The sequence below is a fragment of the Syngnathus scovelli genome, chromosome 2 (assembly GCF_024217435.2).
Source record: "Syngnathus scovelli strain Florida chromosome 2, RoL_Ssco_1.2, whole genome shotgun sequence".
Lineage (NCBI taxonomy): Eukaryota > Metazoa > Chordata > Actinopteri > Syngnathiformes > Syngnathidae > Syngnathus > Syngnathus scovelli.
The window spans coordinates 114,215-138,591 of NC_090848.1; the positions used below are offsets into that span (position 1 = coordinate 114,215).

At 53.8% G+C, this 24,377-nt stretch overlaps 5 protein-coding genes across 9 annotated transcripts; 2 read left to right on the plus strand and 3 right to left on the minus strand.

Annotated features, from left to right (window-relative positions):
• The first annotated feature begins 1,641 nt into the window (after positions 1 to 1,641).
• Positions 1,642 to 2,694, plus strand: LOC125987977 (chitinase-3-like protein 1). The gene is made up of 3 exons (XM_049752669.2): positions 1,642 to 1,958; positions 2,028 to 2,096; positions 2,198 to 2,694. Exons 1-3 carry the CDS (start codon positions 1,803 to 1,805, stop codon positions 2,363 to 2,365), a joined length of 393 nt encoding a protein of 130 aa, XP_049608626.1. The 5' UTR covers positions 1,642 to 1,802; the 3' UTR covers positions 2,366 to 2,694.
• LOC125987929 (N-fatty-acyl-amino acid synthase/hydrolase PM20D1.2) lies at positions 2,504 to 6,534 on the minus strand. Of its 5 annotated transcripts, XM_049752557.2 has the most exons (14): positions 6,190 to 6,532; positions 6,008 to 6,094; positions 5,193 to 5,428; positions 4,710 to 4,796; positions 4,502 to 4,635; positions 4,311 to 4,430; positions 4,160 to 4,235; positions 4,022 to 4,083; positions 3,717 to 3,795; positions 3,589 to 3,660; positions 3,357 to 3,522; positions 3,202 to 3,301; positions 2,954 to 3,125; positions 2,504 to 2,856 (listed from the first exon to the last, which is right to left on the minus strand). In XM_049752557.2, exons 1-13 carry the CDS (start codon positions 6,386 to 6,388, stop codon positions 2,996 to 2,998), a joined length of 1,548 nt encoding a protein of 515 aa, XP_049608514.1. In that variant the 5' UTR covers positions 6,389 to 6,532; the 3' UTR covers positions 2,504 to 2,856; positions 2,954 to 2,995. The 5 variants fall into 5 exon arrangements, with proteins under 5 accessions (XP_049608514.1, XP_049608513.1, XP_068509334.1 ...); XM_049752556.2 differs by having other exon boundaries at positions 2,504 to 2,851; positions 2,958 to 3,125; positions 3,357 to 3,660; positions 6,190 to 6,534; XM_068653233.1 differs by having other exon boundaries at positions 2,958 to 3,125; positions 3,357 to 3,660; positions 6,190 to 6,534.
• A 3,034-nt stretch (positions 6,535 to 9,568) lies between these two features.
• Positions 9,569 to 13,062, plus strand: LOC125987934 (major facilitator superfamily domain-containing protein 4B-like). The gene is made up of 10 exons (XM_049752567.1): positions 9,569 to 9,881; positions 9,968 to 10,166; positions 10,271 to 10,489; positions 10,559 to 10,715; positions 10,925 to 11,040; positions 11,501 to 11,674; positions 11,806 to 11,953; positions 12,030 to 12,100; positions 12,180 to 12,300; positions 12,374 to 13,062. The coding sequence occupies exons 1-10, from the start codon at positions 9,652 to 9,654 to the stop codon at positions 12,466 to 12,468; spliced, it is 1,530 nt and encodes a 509-aa protein (XP_049608524.1). The 5' UTR covers positions 9,569 to 9,651; the 3' UTR covers positions 12,469 to 13,062.
• Positions 13,063 to 13,997: 935 nt separating this feature from the next.
• Positions 13,998 to 16,700, minus strand: LOC125987956 (F-box only protein 6). The gene is made up of 7 exons (XM_049752632.1): positions 16,512 to 16,700; positions 16,271 to 16,381; positions 15,531 to 15,777; positions 15,349 to 15,463; positions 15,180 to 15,275; positions 14,559 to 14,694; positions 13,998 to 14,453 (listed from the first exon to the last, which is right to left on the minus strand). The coding sequence occupies exons 2-7, from the start codon at positions 16,334 to 16,336 to the stop codon at positions 14,307 to 14,309; spliced, it is 807 nt and encodes a 268-aa protein (XP_049608589.1). The 5' UTR covers positions 16,337 to 16,381; positions 16,512 to 16,700; the 3' UTR covers positions 13,998 to 14,306.
• A 995-nt stretch (positions 16,701 to 17,695) lies between these two features.
• On the minus strand, positions 17,696 to 23,034 carry dnajc11a (DnaJ (Hsp40) homolog, subfamily C, member 11a). The gene is made up of 16 exons (XM_049752553.1): positions 22,871 to 23,034; positions 21,482 to 21,611; positions 21,348 to 21,421; positions 21,043 to 21,144; positions 20,827 to 20,955; positions 20,614 to 20,736; positions 20,268 to 20,341; positions 19,999 to 20,188; positions 19,825 to 19,910; positions 19,597 to 19,713; positions 19,337 to 19,492; positions 19,187 to 19,256; positions 19,003 to 19,060; positions 18,534 to 18,676; positions 18,220 to 18,349; positions 17,696 to 18,081 (listed from the first exon to the last, which is right to left on the minus strand). Exons 1-16 carry the CDS (start codon positions 22,940 to 22,942, stop codon positions 18,056 to 18,058), a joined length of 1,680 nt encoding a protein of 559 aa, XP_049608510.1. The 5' UTR covers positions 22,943 to 23,034; the 3' UTR covers positions 17,696 to 18,055.
• Positions 23,035 to 24,377: the final 1,343 nt, after the last annotated feature.

Here is a 24,377-nt window from a genome sequence, read left to right on the forward strand (position 1 = left end):
GCTCAGAACAGCACTTGCCCGCTGAAGACCCCTCCACACGAGCAGCCCCTCCCTGTGCCTCTCTGCCGATAGCGTGAGGAGGAAGGACACTTGCCGCTATCAACACCCGTAAGGCAGCAGGCCCGGCCAGACAACATGCCAGGTCAAGCGCTGAAGGACTGCGCTGAGGAGCTTAAGGGTGTCTTCACGGACATCTTTAACACTTGCCTGAAGCAAGCCAACGTCCCAGCATGTTTCACATGCTGCCATCAGCATACCTGTGCCGAAGAAAACTGCTCCATCCTGCTTCAATGACTACCGCCCCGTGGCACTGACACCCATGACATCAGACTTTGTCTTTGACACACACACACAAAAACTGCGCGCAAGGACATAAAAAGCTTTCAAGAACTTTTCATCCTAAAGCCCTAGAGACAAAACACCCGACCGACGTTCGAAGACGATGGGATAAAATGTGTAGTTGGAGTTTGTTCAAATAAGATGTCAAGGAAAGGCGGCAAAAATTGCGTCTAATTCCGCAGTCAATTCAAAATGGCGGGAGGACTTCCTGTAAGGTTTGGCGGATGGCTTCAAAAGACTTGTGGTTCCGTCACGGGCTGTTGCATATGCATGGCAATTTTCCTGAGCCAATTCTAATAACCTGGTGATTGTCGCTGGAGTGGCGCCTCGCCTCGCCTCGCCTCGTCTCGTCTCGTCTCCCCTCGCCCATCATCTGGTAATTATCTTGCTTCATTTGATTTGGCACATGAAGCAAGATGCTTTGGCAAGGAACGCTGAGCATCTCAAAAGAATGACACGTGCGGCCGCCCAAGTCCCACAACTAGACGGACGCTATAAATAAGACAGTCGGTGCTTAGAGCTCATCGTGGAGAACTCCCTGCAGCAGTCTCGCTCATCGCGGAGAAGTCCTCAAAGCAGTCTCGCTCATCGTGGAGAACTCCTCAAAGCAGTCTCGCTCTCGGTAAATACACGATTCTGGCCGGCGTCCATTGACTTATTTGGAGGAAATGCGGCAGCCTCAAGCACGGGTTCCCACTCAATCTGGGCTCCAATCCAAGGCCTTTCCTGCACAACTCTAGATGGCTTCATGCCGCCAATCCATCCATGGCTAACGCTTGCCTTCTTTTTCTTTTCTGCACATCCCAACAAAAGTAAGGAAATGGAACTCCATGCTATCTTTCCGTTTTCATGGTTTCCCCAACGCCGCCCGCCACTTTGATTTCTGCTTTGAGACGCTTTGCCGCCGGTGGTGACGTAACGAGCCGCCTTTTGACCAATTGCCCTTTTTCAGCAACAACATGAGGACGCTGATTCTTCTTGCCGGTAAGACGAAAGGGACGGTTACGATGGAAAAGCCGAGCTTCTCGTTCACCGCGGGCCGCATCTCGACCGAGCCGTCTTTCGTTGTCTAGGAATTCCGAGCTAAAATCGACGCAGACTCAAATTCAACTGGACAAGCCGCACTACTGCTCACCGCTAGCGTGGCCTCTCGGATCGTGGACATCGAGAGGAGCTATGATGTCGTGCCTGTGGCCACGTGCGCCGCTTGCTTCCACGTGCGCCGCTTGCTTCCACGTGCGCCGCTTGCTTCCACGTGCACCCATTCCCTCCGTCTCCACTCAGTGCCGTCGACTTCCTGAACGTGATGACGTCAGACACGACCGCGTACTTTGCGCAAGAGACGCCGTCTTTCCAAACACCGGGAGCCTCCTTGGAGTCGGCCGTACGCAAGCGAGGCACCGCGGCTGGCCTTTTCGTGACTTGAGAGTTTTTTTTGTCTCCGATGACTTTAGTCCCGCGCAATGAAATACTGGAAGATGGAGGGCGCGCTACCCGGAAAGCTCAACATGGGAATCGGAGTGTTTGGACGCCTTTTCACTTTGGACCCCTCGGGCCAGGTTGAGCCGGTGAAGGGCAGCCTGAGCGATTTACCCGCCAGCATGTGGTCCCGTTATGAGGTAACCGAGGAGGCGCCGGGGGCGGCTTGCCTTTGAAGAAACCAAAAAATCCATCTTGCTTTCTTTCAGGTGTGCTCTTCCTCCGCTGCAGCAGATATTTGGTTTGCCTTTGACAACCAAGCTGACGTTGATGCAAAGGTACCCAAATCCAAAAAGCAAGTCATCAAAATGTGGCAAAATGTCGTGCGTGCGGCGCATATATTCATCGTGTGTTTTTTCTTGTTCTCATGGTCATGCAGGTGCAATTCATTCAAAACGAAGGCCTTGCCGGGGCCTTTGTCGTGTCTATGGACCTGGATGACTTTGACGGAAACTCCTGCACCGACATCAACGACCTGCACGGACCTTTTGCCGTCACCGACCGTGTGCACGCCCAATTAAACCCCCCCGTCCAATCAAACGGTTAATCAACGTCCAATCAAACATCGAAACGACGGAGGCGGGGCCAACGGCGGCGGCGGCGGCATCCTCCCTCGGGTTCACAGAATCGCTTTGACTTCACTTTGCCAATGCTTGCATCAGATTGACATACACCGTAGACTTGCTTGTCAAACACAATCAATGGGGAATTTAATTGGGGACAAAATGATAGCTAAGACAAATCACAATTTATGATTGTCTCTCTGAAGACCCGCGCACATGTCGACGGCGTCTTCACTCACTGCTGTTGCGGGCCTTGATCGCCAGGGTTTCTGTATCGTGTGAAAGGCAATTCTATAAAATGCGTCTGACCGCAGCGCCTTCGTTTCCATTTTTTGACAACGTCCCAGTGCTCGGCGGCCGGCAACGCCGTTGTGACTTGACCAAAAGAGTATTTCTTGCAACTTCCCACTTGTTTGAGAGAGAAAGAGAGTCTGTGAAATTGAGCGCTGGTGGTTACCCTGTCTCCCCGGCTGGCCTCAAAGGTCAAGGAAAAAAAAAAAAAAACATGTCACTGCACACTGTTCAAGTGACAAAGGTAAATTTGATACAGCAGTCAAACATTTGGCAATTACCTGCCTGATTTTGGAAAACGCGCACAAGGCTGTTGTTGCGGTCTAGAGTTCATGGCTGGAAGCGTGAGGCTCAGGAAGCTCGCCAATGTCAGCGTTTTGGATCAGTCTGGAGTAGAAGACGACAAGCTCCTCGTAGTTCTTCTGGGAAATCCTTTCGTCGATGCCGTGAAACCTAAGAAAAGGGGAACAATACATTGCTGTTCAATGGCAACACTCAATGACCGCCCTCGGCGGCCGGCCTTGCGTACCTCTCGGCATCGCCCGGTTTGAACCACAAAGGGGCGAAGCGGTAAATGTCGTCGCTCAGATCTTTGAAGTGTCGACTGTCCGTGTTCCCCACACAGATGCCTACGTCCAAACGGGCCGTCAAGCGACGCGGCGCAGAGCGAGGACAAAACGTTACCTGGAGCCACCGCGACGGTGGGAAACAGGTCCAAGATGCTTTTCTTGACCATCTGGAAGCCAAAGGATTTCTCGTCGAACGAGCTGACGGGCAGCGGATCGAAGCCCTCGATGAGCTCCACCTCGACGCGGGGGTCGCCGACTGTCGAGCGGATGAGGTCCAGGACCTGCGGGAAAAGCACGGTCACTCGACCCCGCGCGGCCAAAACAAAACAGATGGGACTCGCCGCTACCTCTCGTAAAGACTGCGCCGAGTGGATTCGTAGATTCACGTGGGCTTCGGCCATGGAAGGCATGACGTTGGACTGCAAAAAGAAGCTTGGAAAATCGGGCCCCTTGGCGGGAATCCAAATTGTGTTACCTTTACACCCGCCTTGAAGATTGTGACTGCGGTCGTCGTCCGTACAAAGGCATTGGAATCTGGCTTTTGTTCAAGAAACCTGTGCCGCAAAAGATCCAAAAAGAAGGATGGATGGATGGATGGATGGATGGATGGATGGATGGATGGATGGATGGATGGATGGATGGATGGATGGATGGATGGATGGATGGATGGATGGATGGATGGATGGATGGATGGATGGATGGATGGATGGATGGATGGATGGATGGATGGATGGATGGATGGATGGATGGATGGATGGATGGGTGGGAGGATGCAGTCACCTGCCAACAAGTGGAGAAAAGAGCCACAAATTTGACAGGATGAACCTCAAGGGCAGCCCAAACTGAAAAGACAAAGAAGTTGCTTTGACGCACGCAACTGGAGCAAGCGACTGGATGGCTGGCTCATTTTCCAGCTACCTTGTGAGCCAGGTGTTCAAAGGTTTGCCGTTCAGGTCCAGAACCAAACAACATGGGCATGGGGTTGTCCTCGAGTCTGTCCGAGAGAGCGGGCCGCACATGGAGCCATATGGAGCCATATGTACACAGTCAGAAGGCAGAGAGTCCAAACCTTTGAACTGCGGCGGCCAAGATCCCGATGCTGCTCTGCCTGGAAGGCATGGAGGCGTGGCCGGGAAGCGTGGACACGCTCAGCCTGACGCTGGCCAGCCCCTTCTCACTCACGCCGATCCTAGAGCAAACACAGTTGGTCTCTCGCGCCCGGCCGGCGACGGCCCACCGTTCCGCCGCCGCCCTCCTTACAAAGCGGCGGGGCCCCGGAGCCCGCCGATGACGCCGTCCAGCACGGCCAGACCCTCATCCAGGACAAAGGACAGGCGCACGTTACGCCGCTTCAGCAGTCGCGCCATGGTCTGGGCTCCCTGCTGACCGCCGACCTTCAAAGGACGCGCAAAGGTGACCCGGGGCGCCCTCCTCGACCGAGCGAGCGAGTGACGGAGAGGTAGGTCACTTCTTCGTCGTGGCCCAGACCAATGTAAAATCCTCGCCGCGGTGCGTAGCCTTTCATTAGCAAGTATTCCAGGGCCTGCAGAATACCCTGGAAAACACGGACGGAAAAGTCACGTGTGCCGTACGTACGTGCGTACGTACATCCAATCCAAATCGGACGTACGCAAACAGAGGCCGTGCTGAGTGAAAAGCCAAAGAATGAAAATTCGGATCGTGGGGGGGGGGGGGGGGGGGGGGGGGGGGCGGGGGGGAGCAAGCATGGTGCAACTTGAAAATTGCGGCGGCCGCGGCTCAGGCAGTAGAGCGGATGGGTCCATTAGTAACCGGAGGGTTGGCGGTTCGACCCTAGCTCTGTCGCAGTCGCGTGTCGTTGTGTCCTTGGGCGAGACACTGCCCGCACCTTGCCTCCGGGTCACCATTGTAAATGAGGAAGTGTTCTCAATGGACTTACCTGGTAAAACATTGAATAGAAAAATTCTCTCACCATCAAAGAGCCCTTGTCATCGATGGTCCCTCGGCCGTAGATGAAACCGTCTCTCTCCTGGGCAGAAAAAGGCGGAGCCAACCAGCCGTCCGACTCGGTAGCAGGCACCACGTCGATATGAGCCAACAGCAGGTAGGGCACCAGGTCGGGCTGCGATCCCGGCACCCAAAACAGGTGGCTGTAGTTGGCCACCACTTGGTGATGGACCGAGCTGGAGGTGAAGAGTGTCGGGAAGGCTCACGAGGAGAGAGATGGGGGGAGGAAAGAGAGAGAGAGAGAGAGAGAGAGAGAGTAAAGGCGCTGTGGCTCCTCCCTTTGCCGATGTGGAAATGACATTTAATGTTATGCCAAGAAAATCAAGCTTGTATGGATGAAAAGCACTTATGGGGCAAACATTTAAATGAACACTTTTTTTTTGTACAATTGGATTCATAAAACTAAAGTTGTCGTTTGTGTGGGGATTCCATCACCCTCATTTTCACAGGCAAAGTTCCTGTCAGATGTTTAGTTGATAATTGTCTTTTGAAAGAAAATGCTTGTTAGGCCGCAGTGAACTCGTTTGTTTGCTCGCTTGCTCGCTTGTTTGTCTGCTGTGGCGGCGGCAACGAAAGCATTACGTAAACATGCAGCTCGTCTCTAGCTACTGCAAAGCGTGAGCACCTGGATGGATGGATGGATGGATGGATGGATGGATGGATGGATGGATGGATGGATGGATGGATGGATGGATGGATGGATGGACGGACGGACGGACGGACGGACGGACGGACGGACGGACGGACGGACGGATGGATGGAGGCAGCGATCCGCCTTACCTCTTCGCAGAAACAAGTTGAAGTGCAGCAGTGCAGTGGTGTTGCGCTCCGTGGCCGAGAAGGACACGGTGGGGATGCGAATGGCCTCTGAAAAGGAAGGAGAGAGACAAAAGTTTTTCTTGCTCGCGTCGCGTCGGGTCGTGTCGCGTCGTGTCGTGTCGCGCCGCGTCACGTCGGCGCACCTTGAAAGCGAGTCAGGAGTTCATCCCGTCTCCGCTGGTCGATATCAAGCGAGATGGGCTTCCTCGGCGTCGGCCAGCGGCCCAGTTCAAGTCCCGCATTGACGTCCAGTGACAGCGTTCGGATGGACGCGATCGTAAACAGGATGACAACAGCAGCCAATCCGGTACCCAGGAGAAGTTTCAAAAGTTGGATCATCATGACCTTTGTCTAGCTCTGGGGAACAACGGCGCTATAACCTGTCAAGTTGCTCCCGATGCGGGCTAAACGTCAAGTGTACGCTTCAACTCCTTTCCAGCGTGTAACAGTCCTGACGCTAAGCCAACACGCATGCGTCGGCAATGACGTCACTCTTCAACACGAAAGCAGAACGGAAGCTGCTTCAAAATATCAGGGGAAAAAAGGAAATCAAACAATAAATATAATATGAAGAACTACTGTGTATCAGGATTAGGGAGAGTGCGCGTGACTAAAGATGAAGGTATTTCCAGATTTACGCAGGTGTCTTGAAGTTATGCTTTCTGAAGCATCAGGGTTACCTGCTAAGATGTCGGTCAATAGGGCTGGCTGGAAATTGGTTTCTTCACGTAACGTCTTTCCACATTCATTTGAAATCATGACTGCAAGAAGGAAGAAGTCACCCACTACAAAATTGGATCGCCCCCCCCCCCCCCCTCCAAAAAAAAAGAATTATCCTAACGGCTCACAAGTTAGTCATACGAGTCAAATACGCACATTTTCTTGGATAGAAGAAAAAATCCCTATTCAATCCAAAGAATTTGACGTAGTAAGCACATACAGTAGATCACAGCAGTTTAATAGAATCAACTATAATGGTATATGGAAGAGAAATTCAGATCAAGATGTGCAAAATGAGACATTAGAGAAAGTCACTCGATCTGATGCCAAGAAAATACCCTGACGTCAATGGAAATATTTTTGGGAACGCTATCATAAGTTATTGTCTATTAACTGACAGAAAGAAGGGCTTAATAGCTTTATTTTCATTATTTTTTTGTTCTCAGCAAAGTCAACGAATTGCATCTCAAAAGAACAGCTGGTCCTTTCTTTGTCATCTCAGCTTCTTTGTCCACATGTTTGCACTTCGTTAAGACAAATAAGGAACAAGCGTGCAAAATGACAAAAGGCCAAAGGGGCAGCCGAGCCTGGCCGGTGGTGCGTGCAGTGCGCGGGACCGCTTTTGGGCTGAGCGCTCCGAGAAAGTCTCACACGACTCGCTGCGTTGGCCACTTCAACTCTTCAGGCACTTCCAGCGTGAGCCAAGGAGCGAAAAGGTGCTTGACCCTTGCTGAAACGAGAGCAATGCAATACGAGCGAGCGAGCGAGCCTCGCAAAGCAAGCGAAGCGTTTTGCAGGCGGGAATCTTGGCGGTCCTGGGCTTTTGCCAATAATGAATACTCGGCTAGGCAGAGGCAGAGGCAGAGGCAGAGGCAGAGGCAGAGGCAGAGGCAGAGGCAGGCGCTTGGTTGTTGATTATTAATGGTAATCTCAAGATGGCACAAGTCGATGATTACTCCAAACAAGTCACCCTGTGTTGTTATATGTCCACGAGCGGAAGTCTCGGAGGCTGGGGAATGTTAATAAATGGCTTTTGTATCAACAAGGCTTTCGTGAGTGTGTCCTGTTTATTGATATGCACATTTCTGCGTTATGCTGCCGCCGAGTGGCCAGGTTTTTTTGGGGGGGTGGGTGGGGGGCCATTTTTATTGGGAGAAGGCCAGAGGGCTCTTAAATTGCGCTGCTTCACCATTGTAAAAAAAATCAAAATAAAAAGACTGCATAATGCCATTGACCGTAGCGTCCGAGTCGATGATTAACGATTGAAGTCCAGCGAATTGGTTTGCTCGGCTCGGCTTTGGTTTCCTGCAAAAAAAATGCTCCGCTTCGTTGACGTCATTCGATGAGAGTCTCAAAAAAGAAGAGTAGGTTTGAACTGCATTGATTTGGAATGAAATTCATTCCCATTTGAATGCGCCATTGTGTGTTGAAGTCGTGACCTCATCCAGTAAAAATGGAAAGTAAGTGTACTTTTGCGCACGTTTTCTTTCCAGAGAGATCTCAATGGCCGCCGCCGCTGGCTTTGCCGGAAGCCCATACTTATCTTCTTGCGTTGCTCGTCCCAGGCAATCATTAGGCACCGAATCCCTGTTTTACTGCTTGGCCGCGGAAGACGCCGGACTTTGTTCTCAGCACTAACCAGAAGCCGAGGAGGTCAGGGTGTCCCAAATTGAGTTTGTCGAGCTGAAAGCGCTGCGAGCCGGGCGCAAGACTTGCGAACTGTGGCTCCGTTTTGTTGTGGCTGAAACTGGAGATACGAGTGAGCCCAAGTGACCGGACAGAAGCAGTAAAGAAGAGACACTACAGAAAGAAAGATTTGGAACGGAAGGCGCCAAAATGGCCCACAGTGGTTCCCTCCGCAAGCAAAGATTTGCCCAAGTTGAAAGAAGAACAGGCACAAAGTGTGACGCCACACACAATTTGACTCTCATCTCAGGCAAAGCTTTTCTATCAAAACAACCAGCCACCGAGCACTGAAAGAATCCAATGTCTTTATTGTCCGCGGATACCAATGTGCACTTTGTTCGCAACGATACGCAAGAGCTGAAGCAATGTGAACCAGGTTGCCAGGTTGAACTTTGAGCAAGCCGCCAAAGCCACCAAAGCAAAAGTGATTTCCAAAGCCACTTTGCCCACGTGCGCTTGTTTTCTTGTGGCCTGCGAAACGTGTGAAATGCAGTCTGCCATTGTGCCTTTGGCTGGCCTCCAGACTTGGTGAGGAGAAGCGCTTCAGAACGTGGACGTGACGCATGGATGAGAAAGGCTCAGGCTGTTTGTCATCCACCCAAATCCCACCGAGGGTGGCGTATCGCCATCGGCCAGCCGGGCGTCCTTGTCATCCACGTCCCGGCGGCTAATGCGTTGGAAGGAAGCTCCGAAGCCCAATTGAAAGTTGGAAAGCAAGGCATTTCTGCCATGGCCAAGAGTGTGATGGCACTAAGGTGAGGACTTTGAGCCCCATCGTGTGTGTGTGTGTGTGTGTGTGTGTGTGGTTAATTTGGGGGAAGGAACCGCCATCATTTTCCGTGGCACTTTTCTGCCACTGAATGTGAGAAGCCCCCCACCACCACCCACATGGGCCATCCGCCGCCAGCACCTTTTGGACGGGGGCTCGCTCTGGCTTTCTCAGAGCCGCTAATCATTGAGCCGCGGCCGGCGAAGGCTTCCGTTCCCGCGAGCGGCCCTCTGGTTTTCTTTTGCCCTCCACACATTAACCCAAGAGGACATCCTTGTTGGTTAAGCAATAAAAGGGAGGAGGGAGCGGCGGGTGGCGAGCGGCCGGCAGCGTTTAAAAGGCAGCCAGGGAAGGGGCGGGCGGCCACCACCACCACCACCACCACCACCACCACCACCACCACGCGGACGGCCGCTTCTTGACGGCCAAGATGTTTGTGGACGAGCGCATCGTGACTCTGTTCAAGAGGAACGCGCATCACACCTTGACTTACTGGAGTCTTTTCTTCAGCTTTGGGCTGAGCATCGCTTTTCTCGGGCCCACCATTAAGGACCTGCAGTGTCAAACCAAGTCCACGCTGAGCCAGATCACCTGGGTCTTCTTCTCCCAGCAGTTCTGCTTGCTGATCGGCAGCTCGGTGGGCGGCATCTTCAAGAGGACGTAGGTAGCCGCCGCCTTGCCAGCCTCTCCGGCCTCGTCAGCCTCCCCTCACCGCGAGAACCCGCCCTTGACTCGCTCCGCTCTAGGTTGTTCAGCGCGCTGTCCGCTTTGTTGGTGTCGACGCTCCTCATCTCGGTCATCTTCGCCGTCATCCCTTGGTGCGCCCAAGTCCTGACGCTGGCCGTGGCCATGGCCGTGTCCGGCTTGGCCATGGGAGTCATCGACACCATCGCCAACATCCAACTGGTCAGCATCTACCAGAAGGACTCGGCGGTTTTCCTGCAGGTGAGAAGAACCGAGGGAGCTCGGCCGGCTTCGGCAACTCGGCCAGCTTTTGGCAGCTCTGCCGGCCGGCTTTTGCCAATTTTGGCAGCTTTGCTTTTCGCCAGGCTCTCCATTTCTTCATCGGCTTCGGCGCCCTAGTGAGCCCCCTGATCGCCGACCCCTTCCTGTCGGAGCACTGCGGCAACAGCACCGGCAACGTGACCGAGTTGATGCATCACTTCAGAAACACGCTGATAAACAGCCCCGTTGCCGAGCACAACGTCACGGCGGCAGCGGCGGGGTCCGGTGTGCACTACGCCTTCTGGATCATGGCTCTTATCAATGTAAAGAGGTCACTTGCGGTGAAATGGCGGCGGCGCCCGTCGGAATTTGATTGCCTTTGGCCCCCTCAGCTGCCCGTGCCCCTGGCCGTGCTCTTCTTGATGTATCGCGAGCGGCTGATCCCGTGCTGCCCCGGCGCCGCGCCGCATCTGCTGGACAAAGACGAACTGGCCATGGAGAACCGGCAGGGAGCCCGAGACGCCGAGCCGCCGGCGCACCAGGCTGGAGGTAGGTCTGTTACTGATTCATTTCATGCCTGCTTTCTTTCCTCTCTCTTGCCATGCCCGGGCGACAAACAAACAAACAAACAAACAAACAAACAAACAAACAAAAAAACAAACAAACAAACAAACAAACAAAGAAACAAACAATGAGACAAATGCAGTTGTTCCTGCCTGCCTGCCTGCCTGCCTGCCTGCCACTAATTGTCCACGCAGGTCACGGGAATATCTTCAGCTGCTGTCAGAATGATAACCTGCGTGGCCTGCCGCTATCCTTCTTCATGATTCACATCCTGGGCGGAATGGTGCTTTTCATGAGCGATGGTATTGTGGTGAGGGACAGACACACACAAACGCACGCACGCAAGCGCACGCACGCACGCACACACACACAGCCGAGCTGTCCTTGGGTCGAGTTTTTTTCTTTTTTTGCTTGGGCGTGTGAAACCAAAATTAAGACAGGAGCTGCACGCTGACCTCAAGTCAGGAAGACGTGAGCCTTCAAGCCGCTGCTCCCAGCTCAGGTTCTCTATCTAACAGCCAGCAACGAGAATGAATTGAAAATGGAAAATCACTCCACTAGCTTAATGCTAACACAAAATGGCAAACACAGGCTAATAAATTAGGAGGAAGTCGAGGCTAAAATGCTCTCTGCAGTATGTTCTGGGTAATTGTTCTGTGCAATTCAGCAGATACCTTTTGTGAGCAAGGCTCCGCACGCCACGCCACGCCGTGGCAGGAGCAAGTCACGGTCGTGACGCCGCGTAAACCGAGGCCCACTTTGTTTTCCAGGGCGCCTATGCCGGCTTTGTCTTCACGTATGCCGTCAAGCCGCCCATTTCTCTGGCCCATAAGGCAGCCGGCTACTTACCCAGCATTTTCTGGGCGGCCATCACGGCAGGTCGGCTGCTCTCCATCCCTCTCTCGTACCGTTTCCCAGTGGTGAGACTGCTCATCTTCAACCTGGTAAGGAAAGCGCCAAAGGCGCCAAAGGGCGGAGGCGCCCGCCAAAGGGCGGAGGCGCCCGCCAAAGGGCGGACGCGCCCACCCCGCCAAAGGCGCTCGGGGTTTCAGGCAACTTGTCCTGCCTTTGACAGGCGGGCGCAATCGTCACCGTCTTGCTGCTGCTGATCCTCCCCAACAGTAGCGCAATGTTGTACGTCGGCACCTGTTTGTGTGGGCTTTTTCTCAGCAGCATCTTCCCGTGCATGCTGGCCTACACCGAGGACATCCTCGATTACCAGGGTACGCCCGAGACCACGTGAGCGCGCGCAACACACACACACGCGCACGTTGATAGAAAACACTGCCACCTTTCTAGGATGCGCTACCTCGGTGCTGGTGACCAGCGCGGGAATGGGAGAGATGGTCATGACGGTTCTGGTGGGCTCTGTAAGTCTAGCGGCTGCCAATGCACCGGTCTCCCAAAACAACACTCGGAGACATTTGCTGGTGCTGTTCCGTTTCCCAGATTATCGAGACGAAAGGCAGCTACAGCTTTCTTCTGTGTGGCGTGATTATCGCCAGCCTTGGGTTGCTCCTTTTTCTGGCGCTGCTCTTCTTCCATCGGATGCACAGAAACTACCTCACAGGTACGGCAGCGTCACCCATTCGGACACCCCTGCCCAATTGGCATTCGCCTCCCGACCCCTTGCTCCTCGCTAGGAACGACAAGAAAATCGGCCATGGTAGAGGAAGAAACGCCAGGAGCGAGTGGCTCGCCCGCAGCTGAGCCAAACGAGGAGGCGCAGAAGAGCTGAGAGGGCGGGCGAGGGCAGGCAGGTTTGGGCGAGGGCCGTGAGAGCCGGCGAGGGCCGTTTGTCCAGCCCACTCCATCCCAGCCATCTTCCTCCGATCCCTTGACCACAAAGACTCTTTGTTACTTGAGATGGTTTTGTCGTTGGGGATCATCATTGATGCTGTGATGGTTTCAGTTTTGTCTATTTGATTCTTCTCAAATGTCACTTTGGCGCAACGGAGGCAGTCGGGGGTCGCTATGACCTCTGCTGCCATTCAATTTCCCGCACACGTCATGGCATCCTGCGGCAGCTGCTCCCGCATTGAAACGTTCAGAGAGAGACTCCCATCCCGCCCTCCATCCATCCTTCAAATAAAATACGAGCCAATCCGAGTGCAGTTGATCAATCCGGAAGGACTTGTGGCCATATAAGAGAATGCAAAGGAGCGAGCCAACGGGCGAGCAAACGCCCGTTCCAAACTCGAAAGCCTTGTACTATTTTGACGACAAGCGTATTGAAAGTCTGGCAATATTCCAACGTGGGTTTTAAAAAAAAAAAACTCATCAATATCGTCCGACTGTTGCTACTGTGAGTGAATACGATGGCTAATTCTGACTCTTGGTCTTGTTTTTGTTTTGTCTTCCCAAATGAGCCGCTGTGCTTTTGCACTCATCCGATGAGGCCGGGACTCTGAACTTGGCTCGATAACAAACAATGATTAACACATTGGATTTCACAACGCCTAGCTCGCGTGCTTCAGCATTCGGTCAGCTCGTCCACAAGGGGGCGACAGCCTCGTCGCGGGCTTCTAAATTTGATTAGGGGGAGAGTTGGCGCGGCGCCCTGCACGTTGCCCCACACAAAACAACAGGCAAGCTGTGACACAATCACACTTTGGCAGAGGACAATTAGGACAGCTTCGATCAAATACGATGTGCGCTCGCTATATGTACTGCCCGCTTCTGTTGAGAGGGTTGCAGAAAAACAGAGAGAGAGAGAGAGAGAGAGAGAGAGATATGTTTTTTTTTCATCCTCTATTACGAAGGTGTCAAACTCAAGGCCCGGCCGGGGGCCAGATACGGCCCGCCACATCAATTGATGTGGCCCGCGAAGACAAATTGTGCATCAAATTCGAGTGTCATTACTAGAATTGAAAATTGTCTTCACTTTTAATAAGATCTTTTTTAAAAAATATTTGACCAGTTTTTAATCATCTGATTTGAAAACGAGTTACTTGCCAGTTTGTTTTGTCGTTTTTACTGTATATAATATGAGGTGCTCATACATTGATTTGGGTTGACAGTCATAATGGCCCTCCGAAAGAAGCTATGACTACAATGCGGCCCTCGAAAAAAATGAGTTTGACACCCCTGCCTCCTTGTCAGTCAGTCAGTCGGTCGGTCGGTCGGTCGGTCAGTCGGTAGGAATGCTTCATGCAAGTTGTCTTGTTTGCTTTTTATATCTCTTGGCCCTGCCCTGCCCTGCCCTGCCCTGCCCTGCCCTGCCCTGCCCTGCATTTGCACGTCTCGGAACGCAATTCAAACCCAAACTGCAAGTTGTCCCTTTTATTGACAAGCGAACGTTCAGACAGTACGCGTCGACAGAGAAATCCCGCCAGACAACCAGAAGCCGCTCGCGAACGCCCCGAGCGTCGGACACGTCCCGGCTGAGAAGAACCGTGCCGGAGCGAGGGGAGCCGCCTCAAAGACGGTGGCTTTGCGGGGGACGGCGCCGGGAGCGCATGCAGGCGGATGCAGAAGACCGGCCGAGGCCCGCAGACTTCAAAACAAAAGCTTTGGATGTCAACTTTCAACCGGGTCTCCTTACTTGAGGGAACCTTTGAAGTGAAGCGCATCCAACTAGGTTTCCATGGCGGGACATATCTCAACGCAGCTGTCCGTAAGGCGGATTCCGTACCACCCGGCCCAGAACTGGGTGTCCTTGCCGCCGTGTACGAAGCGGATGTATCTCACTCCTGGCCCATAGTTGCGGAACACGTGTGTGATCTGATGAGGGGAAAAAAAAGAAAAAATAAATAAATCAATCAATCAATCCAAATTTTCCCTTGTTGCTCGGACTTAATTTTCCTCAAGGTGGCTCTGCCTTCATACCTGCTTCCATTTGCCATCGTTCCATTGCTGAAAATAAATCTCGTCGGGGGAAAAGCTCTCAATTGGCTTCTTCCTTTGATTTAGCAGCTCCACGTGGATCTTGTATTGACAGCCGCAGTCCCATCGAGGGGCATACCTACAATGCATGCCGGGGGTCAGCTGGTCGAGGGTCAGCGGGCTGGCCCTCAAGTCCAGATCGCCGCAAGACTTGCCAAATCAGGAACTTTCAAAAACATTGATTTCAATCCAATGGCGGGCGGCTAATGCTGGCTACGCATTTCACGCTGCCGCCGCCGGATGTGCGTCGCCCGTCGTTATTTGGCAGCAGCAACAGCGGCGGCGGCACCACCACCACCACCACCACCACGCACTTCACATTGTGACGTCAGCGCTTTGGTCAGACTCGAGGCTGGATCACTGGCTGGATCACTTTGGCAAGGCTTGCTCGTACTTTTCAAAATGCGACAGTCACCAAGCGGGGTGTTTCTCCAAAAGCATCAGGCCGTTGCAGTCCGCCTTGGCTTCCTTGTTTTTTATCGGCTGAGCATTTTGGGCCGCGGTTAAAATGGTGCCGACCCCGTGCATCGGTGCCCGTTAGCCTCGCTCTGCGCAAGCGCTTACCAGTCGGCTATTCTGATGTGCGGCTGGATACGGTCCATGAAGGATGCGCTGTAACCTTCCGACTCCAGATCAATCAGCTGGGACTTGCTGCACATGCTGAAGGAAATCAAATGAAAAGCTCACGGCCAAGGTGGGCGACTCGGGCCCGTCCCCTCCCCGTCGCCCTTACCCGTACGAAGTGACAAAGTTGTTCTCCACGCTTTCATTCGGGTGCGCCACCAAGACACCTTCGACATTCCAGTGGTCGCCCCCGTTCGCCGAGATCTGCCAACCTCTCATCTGATCTGGAAAGACCATGGCCAGCGTGAGGAAGGTAGCTAGCGACGGCACAAGGGTTAGGGCTTTCCGGACCTTCAGCCCGCGGGTTCTTGAGAAGATTTCGTTTCTTCTTGCACAAGAAGTAAAACAAGCGCCAGTCTTGGGGGACTCTGGACGCGTCGAGGAGCCGGTGGCCTTCCCGACGGCAGCGCTCTCTCCATAAGGACTGGCTGTCGGCGACGTCTCTCCATTGACGGCACACTAAGCGACAAATCAGGACCACCTGCTGAGGGGGGAGCTTCAAGAAGATCTCTTCCAGGACATCCAGAGGAACAGAGCCCTGATGAGAAAAGAGCAAAGCCACGTGAAGCTCGCAGCCAACCAAACAACCGCCAAAAAGCACTCGTGTCAAATGGAGGTGTGCAAGGTGTGCAGGGCACAGATGGGGATGGATCACTTTGGTTCAAGCCAGGTCGCGCTAATAGGCTGAGTCAGCGAAGACTGAGTCTATGTGCAAGGCTCTCGGGACACAGGCAGCAATGTTGTCGGGTCCCGCGTGGTGTTCGCCGGACCCTCTGAGAGAGCCGTCCGTCCGTCCGTCCGTCCGGCCATCACCCTATGCTGTCACTGTTTACATCTGGAGGAGGAGGAGGAGGAGGCCTGCGGTGCTCTTGTCTGCCTCAAAGTGGGCTGGGCAGAAAGTCATTCCGTCGCCCGCGACTTGATCCTCCGTCCGTCGCACAAAGGAGCTGCCTATTCCCAGTCACCGCGTCGGCAGGCACAAATGCAACGGTTGCTTTCGACGTTTTGTTAGGCTTCGCGAGGAAGCGTACCTCGGGCACGGTAGAATCGGGAGACGGACTCTGAGGGACGGAATCGGAGCTCTGCGTTGCACCCATTCCGACTCCAGTTCATGGACGGACCACACACGGCGTCTTCGAAATCTGAATGAGGTCAAACCGGTCGGAGATGTCAACTTCGGCAACAAACTCGACGCGGAAGTTCAAGGCGAAGTAAACGCTCAAGTCGATTCGATCCGATTCAATTCGATGAGACAGCGACGTTGTAGCTTACCGGATGCGATCGAGTGTCGCGCCTCACTCAGAAAATAAAGGTCTCGACATATAGTTCCAGACGACGTCGCGCATCGAAACGAAAGCATGAAGTCATTCTTGCTTTCGGTACTAACATGGCGAGGTAAGAGTCGGCGTAGGCGCCAACTTGAAACCACCGACCCGACGGGACGTGACGCTTACGCCTGCCTATATGTCGGACTCCCGATTGGCTTCTCGCGGCTGAAGCCAGAAGGCAGCCATCGTACGTTGCCACCGGTGCACCGTTTGCATCGATAGGTGCGCAGCCTACTTGGAAGTGAATCGTCACTTACGGAGGTTTTGCTGCGGATTTTTCCTCATGTGCTTTGCTTTCACTTGGAGCGTTGCCTTCAATGAGAAACATTTACAAGTCTCATTCTTACAGACCATGTGGCGCTTCTGCCAGACTCATTGGTACGTACACCCGTCATTTTGGCCGTGACGAGTGGAGAAAACGACGTGAGGCAGGCACCTCGAAAGTGGCAACGCAACGCAACACGAAAGCCCGGAAAGCCCGGCCGGCCCGCCGGTGGCTTCACTTCTCGTGCGTCATCACGTGGGCGTTTCCTCCGGCAATCCAAGTGGGGGAAAAAATGGAGGGTGGGGGGGAAAAAAATGGAGGGGGGGGGGGGGGGGGGGGGGGAGAGAATCTTGAAGTCACATCTTAAGTGGACCGGGAGCAAATGTAAGATGGCTAATATTGGGGTAATGTGATCACATTTTCTTGTCCCTGAGAGCAGCACTGCAGCAGCATTTTGTACTAACTGTAGACTTTTGATGCTGGACTTAGGAAGACCAAAGAATAATGCATTACAGTAGACCAGGCGCGACGTGATAAACGCATGTAGAATAGTTTCCGCATCCCCGGTCGAGAGGATAGGACGAATCTTAGCAATATTACCAAGGTGAAAAAACGCAATTCTGGTTATATTCTTCATGTGCTTTTGAAAGGAGAGCGTTTGGTCAAATATTACCCCACAGTAACGCTCATACTCATGCTAATTATGCGGAAATCGGCAGATTTGACTTTGTTTCCACAAACAGAATAACTTGTCTTGAGCCCAAGAGGGACCGACATGGGAAAAGACAACAAGTGTCCTGTTCTTTTGAGCCAGCTCAATAGCAACAGCCAAAGTCAAAAAGAAGAAGAAAACACACACACAATTATCCTTGACTGAGAGAGTTTTTTAATATTCTGGTACACAAACAGGTGCAATTGTTTTTGATATCACGCAGGCACTGCAAGGTCAAACAAAAAGTTGACCATCCTTAACTGGAGTAAATGTACGCCGAAAGATGCCAAGAAGACATCATCGTCAGTGTCACATTTCAAGCAGAGCCCAACCGTGTCGGCGGATACCGTTTGTCAAGCTTCATTTGCCCTCGGCCGTGTTTTACTGAGCGAGCGTGCGACGCCTTTTTGAGTGACCGAGACTTGGCCTCTGTTGGCTCTAAAACAAAGATGACTCCAAGTGCTGACAAACGGGGCTCGCTTTTCTTTCCTCAGCACAGGAACAACTTCCCCTATGTGTCCGTATCGATCCTGTGAGCTGCAAAGAGAAACAAGCACAGACACCCGTTTAGACAGACACAGCCTAAAAGCATTTTCCTTGCCCGCTCGGGCTGCAGTGAGCCGGATCCCGAAAGGACCGGCGGAGAACTCCACTGGGTCTGTGAAGATGACTCACATTGCTTTGGTATCCTGAGTGCTTCGGAGTCTCCTGACAGGACTTGATGCATGACACCGCGGAACTGGTACAGCACCTTGAGGCTCTTTTCCTCCCCCACGCAAGGGTCATAGAAACCGGGCAGGCCGGACTAAGAGACAGAGCAGAGGGACAAGCGTAAAGGCGGGATCACGTCATCTTCACGCGCCGACTCAACAAATGGGACGGTCGACGGAATAATCCGTTCAAATATTCCCCCGCCCCCACCAAAAAAAAAAAAAAAAAAGCTTGGAAATTTGACGGCGGCATTTGCCATCCGGTCGGCATCGGGATACCTTGGCGGCCTCGGTGAGGATGAGTTTGGAGTCCTTCACCAGACACTGCAGCGGCACGCTCACGTCGATCACCTTGGCCCGCTCGTGTCTCCGGCTGTTGTCCGTCACGAACTTGCCGTACCAGGCGTTGAGGATGACCAGACCTGGTTGGGCGGCACGGCACGGCACGGCAGCGCGTAAGCGGGAATCCGTCCGGAGGACCTCTGGGACTGCGCTCGACGACAGCGAGCGCAACACCGGAGCGACGGGAAGAGGAGATCCCGAGGGCAACGACGGTTGCCGGAAAACGCAAAGTATTTGGCAAGGCCTCCGAGCGGCCACTTTTGGCGCCTCATTTTGGGAGGACGACCAAACGCAATGAAATGTTTGGAATTTGCAGAGCGTCTCCAAAAAACTCGAGCGCTGCCCAGGACGAGCCGCGCTCGCTGGGCTTTCAAAGCCAGCCGACCGACCGTCCGTCCGTCCGTACCCATTCGAGACTCCTCGGCTTCGATAATCCTCCGCACGGACTCCTGCATGAGTAAGACCTGCACGGATGAAAAAGGCAAGCAGACGGTCAGCTGAGAGGGGGGACGTCAGCCAGACGTGGGGGCTTGCATCTCGCCGCGGCCTCGGCTTGGCTTGGCTTGGCTTTGAAATGAAGCGGCGCTCACCGCCGCCTCCGCCTCTTGCTTCTTCTTGGCCGTGTTGGAAGCCGAGCTTTGCCGCTGCTTCTCCAAGTCCCTGTCGGAAGACGGAGGGGACGGAGCTTCAACCAAGCGTCAACATTGCGCGCGGTTGGTCCACGGCCTCCAATTTCGCACCGTTCCTTCTGGGCCCGCACGTACGGCTGGATGACGAGCTGCCGCACGGCCAGGTAGACCACCAGCGGTCCCACCGTGGCGTAAAACACGGCGCTGGGCAGGAGTTGGTCGGTCAGGTGAACGGGGAAGAGGTACGTCTGGCTGGCTCGGTTTAGCCTGCGCACAGACGCTGCCCTGGATTATCTGCTATTCGTGGATGGCGCCCTGCCTGCCTCGACGCCAGGTTGCGACCAAACCAGGCTTGTCCGAGCGCCACTCACTTGACCTTGAGCGAGACACCCTGAGGCACCCCGACGCTGACCACGGCCCCCAGAACGCTGTGTCGGCTGATTTTCCTCTCGGCGCCGTACTCCAGCACAGTCCCAAAGAAGCCGGACCTGCAACGCGCGCGCACACACACACACACACACACACACACACACAAGCGCAGCGGCTGCAGCAAAAAGCGTGGACTGGGAAAAACAAGAGGTTCCCATCTGGCTACCGACTTGATTGAGCCCTTGATTCTGGTCTGGTCTTCGTCCTGGAACTTGTACTGGTAGCTCATCATCATAAAAGTGTGCGGAATCCCCAGCTGCAAAGAGGGAGCAAAGGTGGTGGCGGCGGCTGACGAGCAAGCGGCGAGCGAGGTGGGCGGGGCGGGGCCGGGCCGGGCGGCACACCTGCAGGGCCAAGGTGAAATGGCTGCTCTTGGTGTCCCGAACGACGCTGGTGTTCATGGACGAGTGGATGCCCCAACGCCACTGCAGGTAACCCATGGTGTTCTTGTCCAGGTGGCGGGCCAGCACGGTGGTGAGGCCGGGACGCACGCCTCGCGAGGAAAACTGCAGTCCGCACTGCGCCGTCACGTAGCTCGGGGGCAAAAAGAGCAGGAAAGACAACACTCGCACCTTTGTCTGCTCCGCTCATTCTGGGAACGCCAAAGTCTTACAAGCGCGGCGTCAAATTGCGGAAGACTTTCATTCCAAAGAGAGGTCCGTGGGTGTCCCCGGCGCCCAGCTCCATCTGCGGGCATAAACAAAGCGCTGTCCTCGGCTCCCAAACAACGTGGATACTTTGGACCGTCGCAAAGCAAATCGGACAAGGCAGGAAGCGAGCGAGCGAGCGAGCGCATTTTGGGAGAGGCTGTCGGTGATTGTCGAATAACCTTTTTCCGTGACTTTTTGTGTCAGACTGACGGGATGCCCGGCGCCGGGATCAGATGGGAACCGTCTGCTCGCACGCACGCACGCACGCACGCACGCACGCACACACGCGGGTTCTTTTGGGCAACATACCTCTCCCCAACCTTGAGCCGAGGTGACTCTCCTCAAGGCCAAGTTAATAGTCCCGCCTCCGTTTCCATTGTGCGTAGACAAAGAACCGGACAAGATGGCCGTGTCGTTGGCGGTGAGAGGGGCCTGGAGAAGAGGGCGCGCGCACACAGTTCACAACAGCTGCCACACGCTCGCTCGCACGCACGCACGCACGCACGCACAAAAGAGACAGACCTCGATGGATTGGGAGATGTGCATTTTGTTGATTTCCAGGTGCGGGACGCCGCCTCCACCTATGCCCTCGTAGTCCTCCTCGTAGCGATCAAAGAGGTCCGTGGCATCGACGCCCACGCTAATTGTTCCCTTTGAAGCGAAGGGGCGGGGGTGGGGGGGGGGCGTGAGAGCAGCGAGCCAGCTGGCCGGTCGGCCATCTCCAGCGAGTCATCGCACCTTCGGGTTGGTCCTTTGCTGAAGTCTCCTCTCCTCTCGCTCCCTCTGAAGACGCTCGTACTCCTCTCGAATCTCCGCAGGGGTTCTTTTCCTCTCTATCACCTGGAGGAACAACACACTGTGCCACCCGAACCCGTACAAGGGGCTCTTTCATGGAAAAAGAATGCTCATCTGTGACAGAGCGCACGCATGGGGTGGGGGGAATCTGACAGAGCTTTGGCCATACGTAGCGCACGGCGTCCTTCTCGACACACGTCAAGACTGCGCGAGTCACCCGAAGATAAAGCGTCACTCGACCGACTGACCTCCCATCCGTCGACGTCAAGTCCGCGCTTGCCATAGATGTCGTAGATAGCTCGTGCCTGCGGATCGCTCAGCACTAGAGAAACACAGAGCAAACGTCGCTCTGGCTCCGGATTTTGGGTCATCGGCGCGTTACCTTCGTAAGCTTGGTGCACCAGGTTAAAAAGACACTCTGCTTGGCGCTTGAGTTCGGGATCCCGATGTTTGTCTGGGTGGTATAACATGCACAAGCGTCTGTACGCTGCCTTCAGCTGCTCCTGCGTTGCCTGAAGCACAACGTTCACACAACGATTGACTTAGAGGAAATGTAAAAGTCATGCAAAGAACGGAAGGCAAGGGGATCATTGTTGTCAAACAGCTGGCTGGCAGAGAGCGTCAAAGGCTCGGTCCACACCGCACATCCATTCCCATTTCGGGGCCCCCTCCGTGCAGTGTGAAGCGCAATCATGCAATTATTTCAAGACCAACAATGTGGCTAGCCATTGGCCGTGTATCTGATGCCTCTGCAGGAGGAGCACTCATCCCTCCACCAAAAGTCCAATACCCGGCCGGCCGGCCGGCCGGCCGGGCGGGAAAGAGCGCTCCGGAGACCGCTGACGACCGACCGGCCGTGAAGCATTGCTTGTTCAGCGACAGCTTTATACGTAAACAAGCATGGCTGCATAAAAAGTGTCGCAGCACGTCGAGTCAAAATCAGAAATGTGACAGCGGCAAGGACCGGACGCCAGGGCATGCAGTTGCAGTAGTACTGGCACTGGCGGTCGGCAGGGGAGCACGCACGCATGCACGCACGCACGCACACACGCACGCACGGACGGACGCTGTCTAATTGGTCAGCTCCTTTAAATGGTGATTACGGCTCTTACGAATGACAATGAACTCCGAAGAAGCTCTTCGAGGACTTTGGAAATAGGAGCATTTTCTCCAGTCGCCCCATTTTAGCAGACGATTGCCAATAATATTGTGACTCTTTACAGTCTACCGACGAGGGTTCGCCTTGTGCGCTCGCTCGCAGCGGGGCACGCTGCATTAAAAAGGAGACACCTGAGAGGAAGCACGCGATCCCCTTGACATCAAGCATGTCTAATCTGATCGAGTCAACAGGAAGTAAATCCGGGTGTAGTCGAGGGCCACAGCAATAGCCAACTCGCCCTGAGCGCGCTGCAAACACGAAGAGGTCAACTCGCAAAATCAGTCTGCACCGAGGGGAGGCGAGGGGACGGAAGGGCCCGCACAAGGGCAAAAGCGTGCGTGCGTGCGTGCGTGCACGAGCCGGTTTGGTTCGATGACCGCTTGGTGGCTGCCTGTCAGCCATCAACTTGTTTCGCGCTCTGGAAAAAGGTTTGCAGCCAGAGGCAGGCACACACCGAAATCAATGTCGCCGGTCACAAGTTAGCCGTTTGGCTAACTTGTTGAACATCGTGACAAGCACAACCGGAAGGCAACATGGGCGGCCAGACCCGATGGCACTCGCCAGAGCACCTTCACACTAATTAGTTCTTCTCGGGATAATTGCGAAATGTACCTCTCGTCGAACGTTAAGCAGGGAATAGTAATCATCACTGGAGATCTCATCATCGTCCAAGGCAGACGCCATGTTTCCTGCCAGTCATTTCTTCTTCGTTATGTCATCAGAGTTACACAAGAATGGCTGTCGCACTCGGGCGCCATCTTGCGTGGCGGGAGTACTGTACAACACAAGCACTTTGGGACAGGTACACCGGTACACCGGTACAACGGTCATCGTTCGTTCTTTAAAACACGGGCTGGGCCAGCGGGTGGGGCATTTTACCCCCACCAAAGCCCTGGCCGCCTCCGGTGCCATGCCGCTGTTTTACACATACAATTTTGCACTGCCGGAACAGTTCTCCAGAATACTCTCATTTCCCAGTGCAAGTGAATGCATCTGTACGCGTCACCGGCGTGCGTGCTGCACTCTGGCTGCTCATTGGATGAGTTGACTTCAGGCTGCAAAAAGCAGCGGCAGCGCCAGCGGCAGCGCCGGCGAAGAGCCTTTTTGATGCTGCTGGTAGCTATCGCTATGCACGTCTTCAATTGCTCAATTCAAATGAACTGAGCCAATGTAACGCGCAAGTAAAGAAGACGCTGCTGGACTTTTTTCTGTGGCTGATCATTGGATGAGTCGACTTCAGGCTGCAAAAAGCCAGCCAGCGCCAGCGAAGAGACTTTTTTGATGCTGCTGGGAGCTACGCACGTCTTCAGTTGCTCAATTCGAATGAACCGAGCCAATGTAACGCGCAAGTAAAGAAGGCGCTGCTGGACTTTTTTTCTGTGGCTGTCGTGGTCAGCTGACTGACTGCCGTCCATGGAGACCTGACAAGTGCAACAGTGGTGAAAAACCTAGTTTAAAGCTGTCGAGTTAAAGTCGCAAAATAAGTTCCGATAAGTCTGTTTATATGATCAACAGACAAGTTAGCAGCAACTCACTTCACTTTTAGTCGTCATGACGTTAGAATACTAGATGGTTGAGCGTTTTGTTGGTAAATAAATTGAAGGTAAACGAAGTTCTACTTTCTATATATGGATTAACCGGACTTTTTGGAACAGAAAATGAAGAGGAAAGGCGAGATCTCATTTGTTTCTAAAGAAGCAGATATGGAGTGCAGAGCAGAAGCAAACCCTAACCCTAACCCATGCCCTGCATGGTGTCAACTGTGATATTAATCCACTTGCAGGAGCCCGACAAGGAAGTCGTGGAGATGGACAAACACAAGAATACACCAGCGGTAGTAAATTCAGATGGTCCAATTAGGCTGTGGAATTTGTTCATGCTAAAATGCTACAAAACGTAATAATCCCGTTTCAGAACAGCGTGTACATTTGTATAATAAACAATGCACTTTTGTATTATTATTTTTTTTTACAGAGTACGGTTTCACAGTTAGTACCGTACGATTTTCTTTTCAAACACAAAGGCCCGCTTTGGTTCACTCACACTCCGTGCAAGGCAGCGGGGAGCTGTCCGTTCAGCACCGTCCCGTACCGCATTTCAGCACTGCTGCGCAAGCAGC

Coding starts and splice junctions, on each gene's coding strand:
- LOC125987956 (XM_049752632.1), bottom strand. CDS start 16,336: ATGGGTGCAACGCAGAGCTCCGATTCCGTCCCTCAGAGTCCGTCTCCC. Junction 15,778..16,270: donor CCGATTCTACCGTGCCCGAG/GTACGCTTCCTC, acceptor TTTTCTCATCAG/GGCTCTGTTCCTCTGGATGT. Junction 14,695..15,179: donor CACATCAGAATAGCCGACTG/GTAAGCGCTTGC, acceptor CATGCATTGTAG/GTATGCCCCTCGATGGGACT.
- dnajc11a (XM_049752553.1), bottom strand. CDS start 22,942: ATGGCGTCTGCCTTGGACGATGATGAGATCTCCAGTGATGATTACTAT. Junction 21,612..22,870: donor TGCTTAACGTTCGACGAGAG/GTACATTTCGCA, acceptor GTTGTGCTTCAG/GCAACGCAGGAGCAGCTGAA. Junction 18,677..19,002: donor AGCCGAGGAGTCTCGAATGG/GTACGGACGGAC, acceptor CCGCCCAACCAG/GTCTGGTCATCCTCAACGCC.
- LOC125987929 (XM_049752556.2), bottom strand. CDS start 6,388: ATGATGATCCAACTTTTGAAACTTCTCCTGGGTACCGGATTGGCTGCT. Junction 4,636..4,709: donor GTCTGGGCCACGACGAAGAA/GTGACCTACCTC, acceptor CGTCCTTTGAAG/GTCGGCGGTCAGCAGGGAGC. Junction 3,661..3,716: donor TCTTCAAGGCGGGTGTAAAG/GTAACACAATTT, acceptor TTCTTTTTGCAG/TCCAACGTCATGCCTTCCAT.
- LOC125987934 (XM_049752567.1), top strand. CDS start 9,652: ATGTTTGTGGACGAGCGCATCGTGACTCTGTTCAAGAGGAACGCGCAT. Junction 10,167..10,270: donor ACTCGGCGGTTTTCCTGCAG/GTGAGAAGAACC, acceptor GCTTTTCGCCAG/GCTCTCCATTTCTTCATCGG. Junction 11,954..12,029: donor GGACATCCTCGATTACCAGG/GTACGCCCGAGA, acceptor CCACCTTTCTAG/GATGCGCTACCTCGGTGCTG.
- LOC125987977 (XM_049752669.2), top strand. CDS start 1,803: ATGAAATACTGGAAGATGGAGGGCGCGCTACCCGGAAAGCTCAACATG. Junction 1,959..2,027: donor GCATGTGGTCCCGTTATGAG/GTAACCGAGGAG, acceptor GCTTTCTTTCAG/GTGTGCTCTTCCTCCGCTGC. Junction 2,097..2,197: donor AAGCTGACGTTGATGCAAAG/GTACCCAAATCC, acceptor ATGGTCATGCAG/GTGCAATTCATTCAAAACGA.